This window comes from Ovis canadensis, chromosome 4, assembly GCF_042477335.2.
Source record: "Ovis canadensis isolate MfBH-ARS-UI-01 breed Bighorn chromosome 4, ARS-UI_OviCan_v2, whole genome shotgun sequence".
In the NCBI taxonomy this organism is placed as follows: domain Eukaryota; kingdom Metazoa; phylum Chordata; class Mammalia; order Artiodactyla; family Bovidae; genus Ovis; species Ovis canadensis.
The window spans coordinates 64,507,704-64,522,382 of NC_091248.1; the positions used below are offsets into that span (position 1 = coordinate 64,507,704).

Sequence of the window (14,679 nt, forward strand, 5' to 3'; positions counted from 1 at the left end):
TACCTTACACCCAGTAGTTTGTACCTCTTACTCATTATCCATATGTTGTCCCTCCATCTCTCTCTCCCCACTGGTAACCAGTAGTTTGATCTCTATATCTGTGAGTCTGCTGCTTTTATGACATACTTTGCTTCAGAATTATTGGGAGGGTAAGATAGTATGGCTGCTACAAGCATTTAGCACATAGCCCAGCCTGAAGAGCTCTTCAGAGACCACGACTCCTCTCTCTCCAGAAGAGGGGAAAGTACACAATCCAATACTGCTGAGGGAAAATTTCTGCAGTACTTAAGATGCTGCTTGAATGAATAAACAATATTATTTAAATTTCCTTTCACATGTTTTCTATTTTTCTTCCCTCTTTCGAGTGACAGTGGATAAATGGCAAGCAAAAAGCGAGAAATCCAGTTACAGGTAGGCATGACAATCAACAATTCTTTACTTATAGCATTGGCCCTTGAAGACTTTTGACAGCCCCTTCCTTTTTGCAGGCGGTCATCAATAATCAAAGCCTGTGGGATGAGATGATGCAGAACAAAGGCCTAACAGGTACTAGGCTTCCTAGGTGTTTACCATCCGGAGTTAGGCTCCGGGCATCTTGTGGCCCCCCCAACACTGAGTACCACTCCCCACTTCGCAGAGTAAAAACCTGCTCTTTTCTCTGCCCTAAGAATTGGGAGAAGCTGCTATTTGAGACTCTTTGCCTCTGTTCGTTCACGAATATTATCGTCTTCTAGTGATTGATGTTTACCAAGCCTGGTGTGGACCTTGCAAAGCAATGCAAACCTTATTCAGAAAACTGAAAAATGAGCTGAACGAAGATGAACTTCTGCATTTTGCTGTAGTAAGGATTTCCACTAAACTATTATTTGATTACTTTAAATGTTGAGGATTGTCTTAATTTAAGCAGTCTGTCAACTTTTCAAAATGGACAGTGTTTACTTGGTAATTTACTGTATATTTAATTCCACTAGATCTGAGAGCAAATGTGATTTTTGTCCCATTCCTATAAAGCGAAGGTCATTTACCATGGTTTTGAATGTTAGAAAAACATTAAAATGGGTATCTGTTTATTGCCATATTTATTTTCACCAGAGCATATGGTGTGTGTTCAGAATAAGGATTGCAAATGGCATTTACAAGAAAGCTTAGGGTAGGACTGGCCATTTACCCAGTTAATGTTAGATATGTGACTCTACCTCTTTAAATGTATTAAATCTAATTATAAGTCAGTTATTTATGATTAAAATTTGGCCCACAAATTGAGATGCATCCTAAGTATAAAATACAAGAATGAAAAAAAGAATGTGAAATACTTCATTAATAATTTTTTACATCCATTACATGTTAGAATCATCATTTGAGGATATATTGGACTAAGTGAAATATATCATTAGATTATTTTCACCTGTTTCTTTTTAGTTTTTAAATGTGGCCACTGGAGGATTTGAAAGTATGTATGTGACTCATTTTCTGTTTCTATTGGACAGAAACATGTCCAGACCAGCTAGTCCTAAAATGCAAAAGCAGATGCTGCTGGTGCTGCTAAGTCGCTTCAGTCATGTCCGACTCTTTGCGACCCCATAGACGGCAGCCCATCGGGCTCTGCCGTCCCTGGGATTCTCCAGGCAAGAACACTGGAGTGGGTTGCCATTTCCTTCTCCAATGCATGAAAGTGAAAAGTGAAAGTGAAGTCCCTCAGTCATGTCCGACTCTTAGCGACCCCATGGACTGCAGCCTACCAGGCTCCTCTGTCCATGGGATTTTCCAGGCAAGAGTACTGGAGTGGGGTGCCATTGATAACTCATGTATTTTTACTTCTTAACCCTAAAACTCATAATCCCTGGTACAAATATGAAGCCTCAATCTACTGCATGTTCTCATGTATACAGGCCTTCCTGACTCTTCCCAACCCCAAGCTTATGATGAATTTGCTTACTGACCTTAACTTACATTTGTCCATCCTCTTCTGCTGACACATTGTTTATAGGGCTTCTTTTTCTTAGTTCAAGGTTACAAATAAACAGTCTAAAGCTTAGAAACTCATCTTTTATTATTTTTTCTCTTAAAGAAGGTGGGCTGCAAAGAAGGAAAAAAAAAAAAGCCTGAAGACCCAACAAAGAGAAAACAGAAAGAAAAGTTTTTAAAAAAGAGAGAGTAGGTGGTTATATACAATCAATAACTCATTTTTGTCGAGAGATTGACTTTGTCTCTTAAAATAAAGGCCATATAAGTTTTTAAAGGGCAGCATTATATTACAGCCTTAACTCTGAAGAGTCAGGCCACCTGAGTAGAACTGAATTCTGATTCTAGATTTGACTTTACTTTGACCATCTGATGTGAAGACCCGACTCATTGGAAAAGACCCTAATGCTGGGAAAGATGGAAGGCAAAAAGAGCAGGGGGCAGCAGGGGGCAGCAGAGGATGAGATGGTTGGATGGCATCACTGACGCAATGGACATGAGTTTGAGCAAACTCCAGGAGACAGTGAAGGACGGGGAAATCATGATGTTGCAAAGAGTCAGACACGGCTTAGCAACTAAACAACAACGGGAGGAAAACTAATTTCAGAGGACAGAGAATGAGGCCTAAAGGGAACTGCCATATTCAATAGATGGTGGGTTGGTATAAGCAGTTATAAGACAATAACAGAAAGAGCTAATAGCTGGGAAATGGATCTTGGAGAATCAAGGGTCAGAAAATTCTCGTGACTCATGGCAATCTGTCTGGAAGTAATAGGAGCGCAAGTTCATGGTCTAGAGATCATGAAGAAACTCCAGGTCAAAAAGGAAACTGGGGCCAATGGGGAGAGACAGCAAGGCAGAACCCCTGCTCGCTTGTCTGGCTACCTAGAAGGAAACTGGTGCATAGAAAGCAAGGCGGGAGGAAAGTGTAATTTGATGCTGTGTTCCCAGGTGGTCTGGAGTCATTAAATCCCTCCTTGTTCACAGAGCCTGAGTAGGAGCAGACCTGGGGTATGTGTGTGGGTTGGGCAGTGTGGTGGAGGCTGAGGGGTGGGTCCAGGAGGGTTGGCTCATGTGGTTTTTTGGGCTACCGTTTCAGCACAGCACAGGGCTATGTGAGGACGCCGGTCTTCACAGCACCTCCTCCCACCCAGAGCCTTCTGACTGTGTCCTCCCAGCAGTCCCCCAGCCAGCCAGAATTCCTCAACCTGCCTCACATGAATCAGTTTCACCACTATATCTATTCCACCAGGGAGTGCTAGTAAACTTTCTAAAATATATCCCAAATATGTTCATATTGTTCTTTTGTTTAATTTAACAACCACAAGAATGTGTGCATTGTCTCTAAATGGCTTCTCTTCTGTTTGAGCACAACCAACAATAGTACATTCACTTAGACTGATGCTATTTTTCTTCTATGACCTGCTTATTAAAAAAAAAAATTATATATAACAGCTTCCGAACCTCCACTGGGAGCAATGGAGGGGCGACCTCTGCTGGACTCTTTTTAAACTTGTAAACTTGAATCCGAAACTAAAACCTATGAGGTTAATTACCTATTGAAACCACCCTAAATTGCATGGTCAGTATAAAATTTTTTCCATTATGTGGTCTTTTAAAAGACTTGAAGACTTGTACTAACATTGTGCCTATACATATAAAAATTCAGTAAATGTCATGTATTATAGTTTTTAGTTTTTATGTATTATAGTTTTTAATTATATGCTTTATTTGCTAGACTTAACTATCATATAAATTGCAACAATGATGGCTAGACTACTTTTAAATGTAATCTTTGACTACCGTCCTTTAATATTATGTATTCAGTTCAGTTCAGTTCAGTCGCTCAGTCATGTCCGACTCTTTGCCACCCCATGAATTGCAGCATGCCACGCCTCCCTGTCCATCACCAGCTCCCGGAGTTCACCCAAACTCTTGTCCATTGATTGAAAGCAGTGAAGCCTACTTTTTTGAAAAGAGAAAAATAGAGAAAGAAGGAAGGAAAGAAAGGGAAAGAAAGAAAGCGATGTGGAATCCAATGTGTTAGAAAAAAATGATTACAACATAGCCCCTCTGGCTGACATAGGGCCGAGGGACCCTGCCTTGGCTCGCACCTCACTATCCTTGGCCATGGTTGAGGAACCTCTAGAAACCCAGTTTGGAAACAATCACTCTATGTTCCAAAATGCAACTCTCATATAGAAGATCCTATAACACACATCCTGATGGCTGGCCCAAGGCATGTTACATTAATTTGCAGGAACACTATTTAATACATAGTTGTTGATAATCAATTTAAGACAACTTGAAATTTGTGAGAAAACTTTAAAATCGAAGGCTTTTAAATCTGACAGCCAGTTTATTCCAAAAGCATTTAGGCAGCTCTGACTGATAAGGTGGGGCGTGCCATGCAAGGGTGTGTATGTTCCCTGTGCATGCAGTTCGCTTTCTTACAGAGGGCATGAACTAGGTTCGTACAACAGTAGCGCAGTATTGAAAGGGACTGTTGGTGCCCTGAGAGAAGGGCGATGAAGCGTTACGTGGAGGGGAGATGATTTGCAGCAGAAGGGGGAGCAAAGCAGAGTTCTTGGAGGAAGGACACTCGAACTGGGTTGGAAAAGGAAGGGAAGGAGCAGGTAACAAGGGGAAAAGCCCACGTATATGCAGCAGTCTATGAGGAGATGAGTTTAGCTACAGGCTGGGAACCGTAAGGATGAAGAGTGGGAAGGAAGGTTGGAGCCAAATGAGATAGGGTCTGAATTGCCAGAATGTGTAACTTGATTCTAAATACAACTATAACACACTCAAGAAATGTAGTAAACATAAAAGCTTTTATGTTTTGAATATAGTACATCAAATGACTTGAACATAGTGTCCTTTATCATTATATGAAATAATATTTTTTAGGCAGAAGCTGACAGTATTATGACTCTCCAGCCATTTAGAGATAAATGTGAACCTGTTTTTCTCTTCAGTGTTGTAAGTATATTTATCATCTCAAATGTATCATCAGACTCCAGTTCACAGCTAAAGGGCAAATAACATTGCACAATGACTGGAACTCTTCTCTGATGATAGTAATTGTAGACTTTTTTTGCCTTACATTTGCTTGTCTATTAACATATTTTATAACTTGACCTGTAGGAGCTCATAATGCATTGTGAAGATTAGACTACCATACACTGAGTTGATCAGGGAAGAGAAAAAAAATGGTATCTACCTTTCCTAAGGAAAATAATCAGAGATTTTTATTATAGGATGAATTATTACAGGAGTGAAAAATTGGAAATTTCTTAGGTACCCAGTAGAAGAGAATTGGTTGTAAATATTCATTTATATCAATACAAAGAAATATTTATATGGTCACTATTTTGTAATATAGTTTGTTTTTCTCTCCCTATTTATAAATGCAGAGAAAGAAGGTAGGTTGCACCAGAATGTTAATAGAAGCTTTCTGTGATGGGGGAAATATATATAATTTAAATTTTTGTCATACTTTTCTGTATTTTCCAAATATTCCAAGATAAGCAACTTTAATAATAAAAAAATATTATAAGTGCTGGTTTCTAAAAGAAGAGTCAAGTAACTGCTTGCTTGTGTGATACAAAGCAAAAAGGAAATTCTTCCCTGAGAGGGTTTGGACTGTTTATTTGCTGTTGAAGAGACCGTTTTTGATATTATAAATAATTATTTTAAAAACACATCTCAAATATAACTTTTTGCTTCTGTTAAACAATAATCTTGCAGCTATTTTATGGAAGTGAACGATACGGTTAACTGAATTTTAAAAATTGCTCTATAGATCTTGCTGTCGACTGGATGGGAAAGATTTGATGATTTATCTGAGGGGTAGCAAACTGTTGTTTATATGGGGTCAGACAGTAAGTATTTTCAGTTTTGCAGAAGTATCATCTCTGTATAGGTCATAGTTTGCAGACCCTTGGCCTAGATATAATTCAGGGAACCAGAATGAATAACAACCAGAGGCAGGAATGGGCTGAGGTTAATGTGCCCATGAGGTGGGTTTAGTAGCAGCAGTAGTTCGGAGCCTGAGACTCAGGAGGAGAGGCTGGGGAGGGGGCCCACATAGAGTCTGCAGCTTTGGGGTAGCCATCACATGCCAAGTGAGTCAGCTCTGAGCAGCAGACCCATGTCTACCTGAAGACGGGGCTCAAAATCTTCCTTTCATGCTAACATGTTGTCATCATCCTGGGACTGAGGGATCTTGGCCTTTCCTAACTACCAATGAACTTTTCTTCCAGCTCACTTCCTGCAGTCACACCTCACTTTGTATTCACCCATTGCTCCCATATTCAAAATCCTAATTCAAGAATCTCCATGGGGAATCTAGCCAATATTTTGTAATAACTGCAAATGGAAAGCAACCTTTAAAAATTGTATAAAAATTAAAACTTAAAAAAAAAAAAGAAAAGAATCTCAATCCATGACTACAAAACCACCTTTGTTTTGGGCAGTGTTCTTCAGTTCAGTTCAGTCATTCAGTCGCGTCCAACTCTTTGTGACCCCATGAATCGCAGTACTCCAGGCCTCCCTGTCCATCACCAACTCCCAGAGTTCACTCAGACTCACGTCCATCGAGTCAGTGATGCCATCCAGCCATCTCATCCTCGGTCATCCCCTTCTCCTCCTGCCCCCAATCCCTCCCAGCATCAGTCTTTTCCATGAGTCAGCTCTTCGCATGAGGTGGCCAAAGTACTGGAGCTTCAGCTTTAGCATCATTCCTTCCAAAGAAATTCCAGGGCTGATCACCTTCAGAATGGACTGGTTGGATCTACTAGCAGTCCAAGGGACTCTCAAGAGTCTTCTCCAACATCACAGTTCAAAAGCACCAATTCTTTGGCCCTCAGCCTTCTTCACAGTGCAACTCTCACATCCATTCATGACCACTGGAAAAACCATAGCCTTGACTAGACGGACCTTTGTTGGCAAAGTAATGTCTCTGCTTTTGAATATACTATCTAGGTTGGTCATAACTTTTCTTCCAAGGAGTAAGCGTCTTTTAATTTCATGGCTTCAGTCACCATCTGCAGTGATTTTGGAGCCCCCCAAAATAAAGTCTGACACTGTTTCCACTGTTTCCCCATCTATTTCCCATGAAGTGATGGGACCGGATGCCATGATCTTCGTTTTCTGAATGTTGAGCTTTAGGCCAAGTTTTTCACTCACCATTTTCACTTTCATTAAGAGGCTCTTTAGTTCTTATTCACTTTCTGCCATAAGGGTGATGTCATCTGCGTATCTGAGGTTATTGATATTTCTCCTGGCAATCTTGATTCCAGCTTGTGTTTCTTCCAGTCCAGCGTTTCTCATGATGTACTCTGCATAGAAGTTAAATAAGCAGGGTGACAATATATAGCCTTGACGTACTCCTTTTCCTATTTGGAACCAGTCTGTTGTTCCATGGCCAGTTCTAACTGCTGCTTCCTGACCTGAATACAGATTTCTCAAGAGGCAGGTAAGGTGGTCTGGTATTCCCATCTCTCTCAGAATTTTCCACAGTTTATTGTGATCCACACAGTCAAAGGCTTTGGCATAGTCAATAAAGCAGAAATAGATGTTTTTCTGGAACTCTCTTGCTTTTTCCATGATCCAGCGGATGTTGACAACAAATTCATTCCAGCCTGTCAGCAGGAAGGGCTTTCTCAAGGGATATTGAAAAGCTCATTTTAGTGGTAAATGGTAATTGGAGTGTCAGGTTTCATTCAAATCTTTCTCAACTGGATTCTTCTCTGTGGCCTTTGAATATGATTAAATCTTTCTGATTAAAAAAAATTCCTTTTGTTACTATGTTCCACTCCAGCCTCCACTCACCTCTCTCCTCTACCTCAGAGCTAAATTTCTTGGAAGAGTTTCTCTATTTTCACTCCATCTCTTCTCATCCTATTAATTCTTCAACCCATACAATCGAACCTCTTTCAGATTATTCCACCAAACTGGCTGTTGCTAATGTATCCAATTACCAGCCTGTTGTTAAACAGAGTGAATGCTTTCAGGTCTTCATCATTCTGTACCTCTCAAATGTATTAAATGTGGTAGTCATGCCCTCCTTTTTGGAACAGTTGCTTCTTTTGACTTTTGTGACTTGGTTTTCCTTTTGCTTCCTAGGTTGCTACTCACCATCCCCCCCACCCATTCTCCTTTACAGGTTCACCTTTCTTTATTCAGCCATTACATTTTGACTTCATTATGCCATAAATCTCCTTAGAAAACTTCTCCCAAACACAGTTTAAATTGTCACCTCTTATATATCAATAACTCAAGTATATGTCTTCAGCTAAATCCTACACTTTGAGCACCAGACTTGTGTATCCAACTGGTCCTTTGACCTTTCCTCTTGATAGCTCAAGGACATCTCACAATGAACTGGTCCAATACTAGACCCCTCCTACCCTCCACATCCCCATCGGAAATGTTCTCTTCTAGTGTTGCCTCATCTGGTGAGTAATATCTTAGCATACCCAGTTTCTCAAGCCATCTCAAGTCATCTTAGTGACTTCTCCTTACGTTGAACCCCATCCACACCAGACCTTGGTCCTGTCAATTTCACCATCCAAGCTTGCCTCACACTCATCTCCTTTCCATTTCCAACAGCACCTCCATAGACTGAGCTCCCATCTCTCCCATCTTCACCTCTAGAGTAACTTCTGATCTGTGTACAAACATCTCTTGCTCCATCTCTAACCTTTTCTCCATATCGTAGGTAAAATGATTTCTACAAACAGCGGTTCTAATTGTGATCCTTGCCTCTGTTTAAACATTTCAAAGTCTTTCCACTGCACTTAAGATAAAGGTTGCATCCTCGCAAGACCCACAAGCCCCTGCACATTCTGGCTACCCTTAGCTATTGGGCTCTGTCTCATATCAGGCCTTCCCTTAGTTTCTCTGCTGGCCTTCTTATTTACCATGTTTCTTTCCAGCCATAGGACCTTCACATCTCTATTTCCTTTTGCCTAGAATGATCTTTCTTCTTTTTATTTCTTACCTGTCCTTAACATTTTAAACCAAGAATCACTTCCTGGCATTGATAAGTACCTTTACTAATCTACCTAACCAGAATAAACTTTTATAGATGCTCCCAGCTCTTTGTACCTCCCTTAGTGGTCCCTGTCATGGTTTTTATCTCACGTGTGTTTGTGGTTTTTTCTTTTTTAAAAATAATTATATGGTACCAGGATACTGGCATCCTCAGTGGCTCAGTGGTAAAGACTCTGCCTGCAATGCAGGAGATGTGGGTTTGATCCCTGGGTCGGGAAGATCCCCTGGGGAAGGAAATGGCAACCCACCCCAGTATTATTACCTTGGAAATGTCATGGACAGAGGAGCCTGGTGGGCTACAGTCCATGGGGTTGCAAAGAGTTGGACAGGACTAAGCAACTGAACAACAACAAAAGCCAAGACTACTATCTCATACCACCATGCCTGGTACAATGATAGTTCACAGTTCAGTTCAGTTCAGTTCAGTCGCTCAGTCATGTCTGACTCTTTGTGACCCCATGAACCGCAGCACGCCAGGCCTCCCTGTCCATCACCAGTTCCTGGAGTTCACCCAAACCCATGTCCATCGAGTCAGTGATGCCATCCAACCATCTCATCCTCTGTCGTCCCCTTCTCCTCCTGCCCTCAATCTTTCCCAGCATCAGGGTCTTTTCAAATGAGTCAGCTCTCTGCATCAGGTGGCCAAAGTCTTGGAGTTTCAGCTTCAACATCAGTCCTTCCAATGAATATACAGGACTGATCTCCTTTCGGATGGACTGGTTGGACCCTTGCAGTCCAAGGGACTCTCAAGACTCTTCTCCAACACCACAGTTCAAAAGCACCGATTCTTCTGCACCCAGCTTTCTTTATAGTCCAACTCTCACATCCATACATGACCACTGGAAAAGCCATAGCCTTGACTAGATGGACCTTTGTTGGCAAGGTAATGTCTCTGCTTTCTAATATGCTATCTAGGTTGGTCATAACTTTCCTTCCAAGAAGTAAGCATCTTTTAATTTCATGGCTGCAATCACCATCTGCAGTGGTTTTGGAGCCCAGAAAAAGAAAGTCAGCCATTTTCACTGTTTCCCCATATATTTGACATGAAGTAATGGGACCAGATGCCATGATCTTAGTTTTCTGAATGTTGAGCTTTAAGCCAACTTTTTCACTCTCCTCTTTCATTTTCACTTTCATCAAGAGGCTCTTTAGTTCTTCTTCACTTTCTGCCATAAGGCTGGTGTCATCTGCATACCTGAGGTTATTGATATTTCTCCCGGCAATCTTGATTCCAGCTTGTGCTTCTTCCAGCCCAGCGTTTCTCATGATGTACTCTGCATAGAAGTTAAATAAGCAGGGTGACAATATACAGCCTTGACGTACTTCTTTCCCTATTTGGAACCAGTCTGCTGTTCCATGTACAGTTCTAACTGTTGCTTCCTGACCTGCATACACGTTTCTGAAGAGGCAGGTCAGGTGATCTGGTATTCCCATCTCTTTCAGAATTTTCCACAGTTTATTGTGATCCCAAAGAAAGGCAATGCCAAAAAATGATAGTACACAAGTGTTCAGTAAATATGTGTTGAAAGACAGACTAAAGGGAAATAGTATCAAAATTAACGAGGGAGAGTAATGTTGAGAGACCTGAACAGAGCCAGTAAAATTTAGTGCATGGATGGCCTGTGTTTGGTTGTAGGAGAATTAGTGGTAGAACTAATCATCTAATAGATGAATTAGAGGTAGAACTCAAAGAGATGGATTTACCAAATGGACATACTTTCGTACCACTAATATTTATTTTTAAATGGCTAATTACAGTAGCTAAAAAAGGGTTGGTGAGGGTATGGGTCAGAGTGGGGTGACTTAGTCCAGTTGAAGTATTCTTGACTTATCCTGAAAATGAATTCCCTTCCTGCTTTTATTTCCCCTTATAGAATGGAACAATTGTTGCAAAAATCCAGGGTGCAAATGCACCACTTGTGAATCAAAAAATTATTACCTTGGTCAATGAGGAGAGGAAAATTGCAGCAGGTGAAATGGTTCGCCCTCAGGTAATACTTCAAATGACTAACAATTAAATTTTTAAAAATTTGTTTTCAAAATGATGTATTTCATCTTCTTTGTTGTTTTCCTGAAGTGTTTCCTCTAGTTTTATAACTATCTGGGTATCTAAATGGTGCAACCTTGTTGGGAAGTATTTTGATAGTATGAATCAAGGGCTTAAAATAAAACATGTATCTTTTGACTGACAATTACACTCCATTAAGTTTCCTTAAGCTCATGAGACAAAGAAAGAAAAGGCTATTTATTTCAGTGTTGTCTATGTTACTAAAATTTTGGAACCAATCTAAATACCTAGCAATAGTGAATAGATGCCATAGATGTTGTAATGTGCCGTAAATGATACAAATTCATACAGTGGAATATTAGTTAGTACATTCTAGCTCTATTTACTGATATGAAAAGAGGGCCAAGATAAACTGACAAATGAACAATAGAGTATCATACTTTAATATGATGCTTAGAATAAGATCCTATGTGTGTAAAGTGTACTACCTGGTAAGAAATAAAATATTTTGAAGTGAATCATAAAGCATGTAGAGCTATGAACATAAAATACCATAAGAAAGAAAGCCACAGAGGAAAGTGATTACAAATATAGGCAGATAAATAGGAGTGGCATATTGAAACATGCACACGCATGTACACACACACACATACACACATATACACACACAACAACAAAAACAAGAAGTGTGAATTTAAGAAACAAAAAGTAAAGACTAGCTGAGAAATAATGAAAAATAAAAGCTATGAGATGGTGTAGGCTCAAGGCTGTATACGTATCTGCTATAAAAACTATCAGCTTAAATCTGGAAAGGATTAAAAATTCATAAAACAGTAATACGGGGTTAACTATTTGTATAAGAAAGTTATATCATTTCCTCATGGATATAAACAAATTTCAGATGAATGGAAGAGCGATGAAGAAACAAAGCATAAAAGTATTAGAAGAAAATATTGGAAAGTATTTATTTTGTCATAGGTTGAGAAAGGCCTTGAAAGTATAGTATAAAACAGATATCAAAGAAGAAAAAATTGATAGATTTGATTATTTAAATGTTTGAATGGAATATAAAAGTAAAGCAGCAAACTTGGAGAAATGTTTGCCCTGTGTCTCAGTGTGCCAACATCCTTAGTGTGTACCAAGTATAAGCAGTAAGGAAAAAAATGAGTATTTTGATGGTAAACTGACAAATGACAAACATAGGAGATTTACATTTAAAATAGTGATTTTTCTCATCCAAGGGCGTTTTCCTTTACATTTTCAGGTTTCTTGTTTTTCAGGGAAACTTTGCCCTTCCTTTCTCTCTGTATCTCCCTCCCTCCCTCTTTCCACCCCCTCTACTTCTTTTTGAAGTTAGAATAACTTGGAATTTTTGAGGACTTACTGTTTGCTAAGATTTTTAAAAAGATATCCTCATTTAATCCTTACAGAAACCATTTTACTCCTCACTTTTATTTAGATATAATTGACAACTAACATTTTATTAGTTGGGGCCCCGTCTTTCTGTTGGAAGTCTTAAAGTTGGGGGTACTCGATGTTCGTGTCAAGCCCTTCACTTCTTTGGGAGATGCTGGGAGTTGTGAGTCCCCTCTGGATTTTATGCCTCTGTGTCAGGGAGGGAGTTTATGGTGAGATTGTGACTCAGCCTCTCCTACCCAGTTTGCATGTGTTTTTTTCCTCATATGTCTGATGCATAGAAATTGCCCAATTATTTTCTGGATTTCGCTCAGAGGGAACTGTTCCACAAATAACTGTAGGTCTGGTGTGTTTGAGGGAGGAGGTGAGTTCAGGAGCCTCCTATGTTGCATCTTGAATCTGAACCTAGGGGAGCCTTATGAAGTATTTGTGCTCAATAGGACAGGCTTAGAAACATTATGTCCTCTCCTTAGAAACAGGTAGCTAGTAGGCTGTAAAAGCAGAATTTGAAGTCAGGCAGTGTGACTTTTAACCATTTCTCCTAATTACTGCATCTGGCTTTCGCTATGTGTGCTCTGTACTATGGTTTTATTGTCGTTATTCTCATTATTCTTGCAGAATGACATCTTATTTTAATTAATAATAGTGGATATGTAAGAAATTTATTAATATCTGATATTTATTTTATCTTATTCCATTTTGTTGGACACTTCTATTATTTAGGTTTCTCATCAATTGCCTTGTTTAGTGCAATAATAGTAATAAAATACAAGACATAGTGTGAGCCACATACATAATTTTAATATTCTACTAGTCAATTAAAAATAATAAAAAAGGTGAAATTAATTTTAAAACATCTTTTCTTACATCTGACATATTAAAAACATGCTCATTTAAAGATGTATTCAATATAACTTACAAGATTTTGCACAATGAGGTAACCCATAGACAAAATGAGAAGACAATCTATGAACTTGGAGAAAATATCTGCAAATGATGTGACCAACAAGGGCTTAATTTCCAAAATATACAAAGAGCTCTTACAATTCAATGACAACAACAACAACAAAAAACAACCTAATTGAAAAATGAACAGAAACCTAAATAGACATTTCTCCAAAGAAGACATACAGAGATCTAATAGGAACATGAAAAGATCTTTATTAGTAATTATTAGAGAAATGAAAATCAAAAGTAACATGGGGTACCACTTTACACCTGTCAGAATGGCCATCATTAAAAAGTCTACAAATAATAAATGCTGGAGAGGGTGTGGAGGAAAGGGAACCTTCTTACACTGTTGGTAGGAATGTAAACTGGTGCAGCCACTATGGAGAACAGTATGGTAGTTCCTCAACAAACTAAAAATAGAGTTGCCATATGACCCAGCAATCCCACTCCTGGGCATATACCCAGACAAAACTATAATTCAAAACAAGACATGCACCCCTAGATGAATGGATAAGGAAGATGTATATATATATACACACACACACACATACATACACACACAATGAAATATTACTCAGCAATTAAAAAGAACAAAATCATTGCAGCAACATGGATGCATCTAGAAAGTATCATACTAAGTGAGGTCAGTCAGAGAGAGAAAGATAAATAGCATATGATATCACATATTTGGGATCTAAAATATGACACAAATGAACATATCTATGAACCAAAAACAGGCTCACAAATATAGAGAACAGACTTGCGGCTTCCAAGGGAGAGAGGGGGCCAAGGAGGGGAGGATTGGGAGTTTGGGATTAGCAGATGCAAGCTATTATTTATTAGATGTATAAACTGTATAGCACAGGGAACTATATTCAATATCCTCTGATAAACCATAATGGAAAGGACTATGAAAAAGTATATATATATATATATATATATAACTAAGCCACTTTTCTGTATAGCAGCAATTAAACGCAGCATTGTAAATCAACTACAATAAATCAACTTCAATAAAATAAGAAAAAGGATGTAGTCAATATAAGAAATAAAGTATTCCACATTCATCTTTTCAAACTAAGTCTTTGGAATGTGCTGTATATTTTCTACTCATAGCACATCTTAATTTGGACTAACCTCCTTTCAAGCTCTCAGATATAGCCTTGTGTGGTTAGTGGCTGCCCTGTTTGTCAGGGTAGATTCAACAAATACTAGACAGGTCACTATGAAGTTATAGCTGGCATAATGATCTTATTTCTGATTATAACAGAAGTGAATGCTTTCAG

The 14,679-nt window shown here is 39.1% G+C and overlaps 1 protein-coding gene across 1 annotated transcript in view; it reads left to right on the plus strand.

Annotated features, from left to right (window-relative positions):
- Positions 1 to 378: 378 nt before the first annotated feature.
- Positions 379 to 14,679, plus strand: part of NME8 (NME/NM23 family member 8) — a 39,691-nt gene continuing 25,390 nt past the window's right edge. Inside the window, exons 1-5 of the mRNA XM_069588890.1 lie at positions 379 to 411; positions 489 to 546; positions 735 to 841; positions 4,870 to 4,941; positions 10,893 to 11,009. Coding sequence (XP_069444991.1) covers positions 379 to 411; positions 489 to 546; positions 735 to 841; positions 4,870 to 4,941; positions 10,893 to 11,009 — 387 coding nt within the window. The remainder of the gene's footprint in view (positions 412 to 488; positions 547 to 734; positions 842 to 4,869; positions 4,942 to 10,892; positions 11,010 to 14,679) is intronic.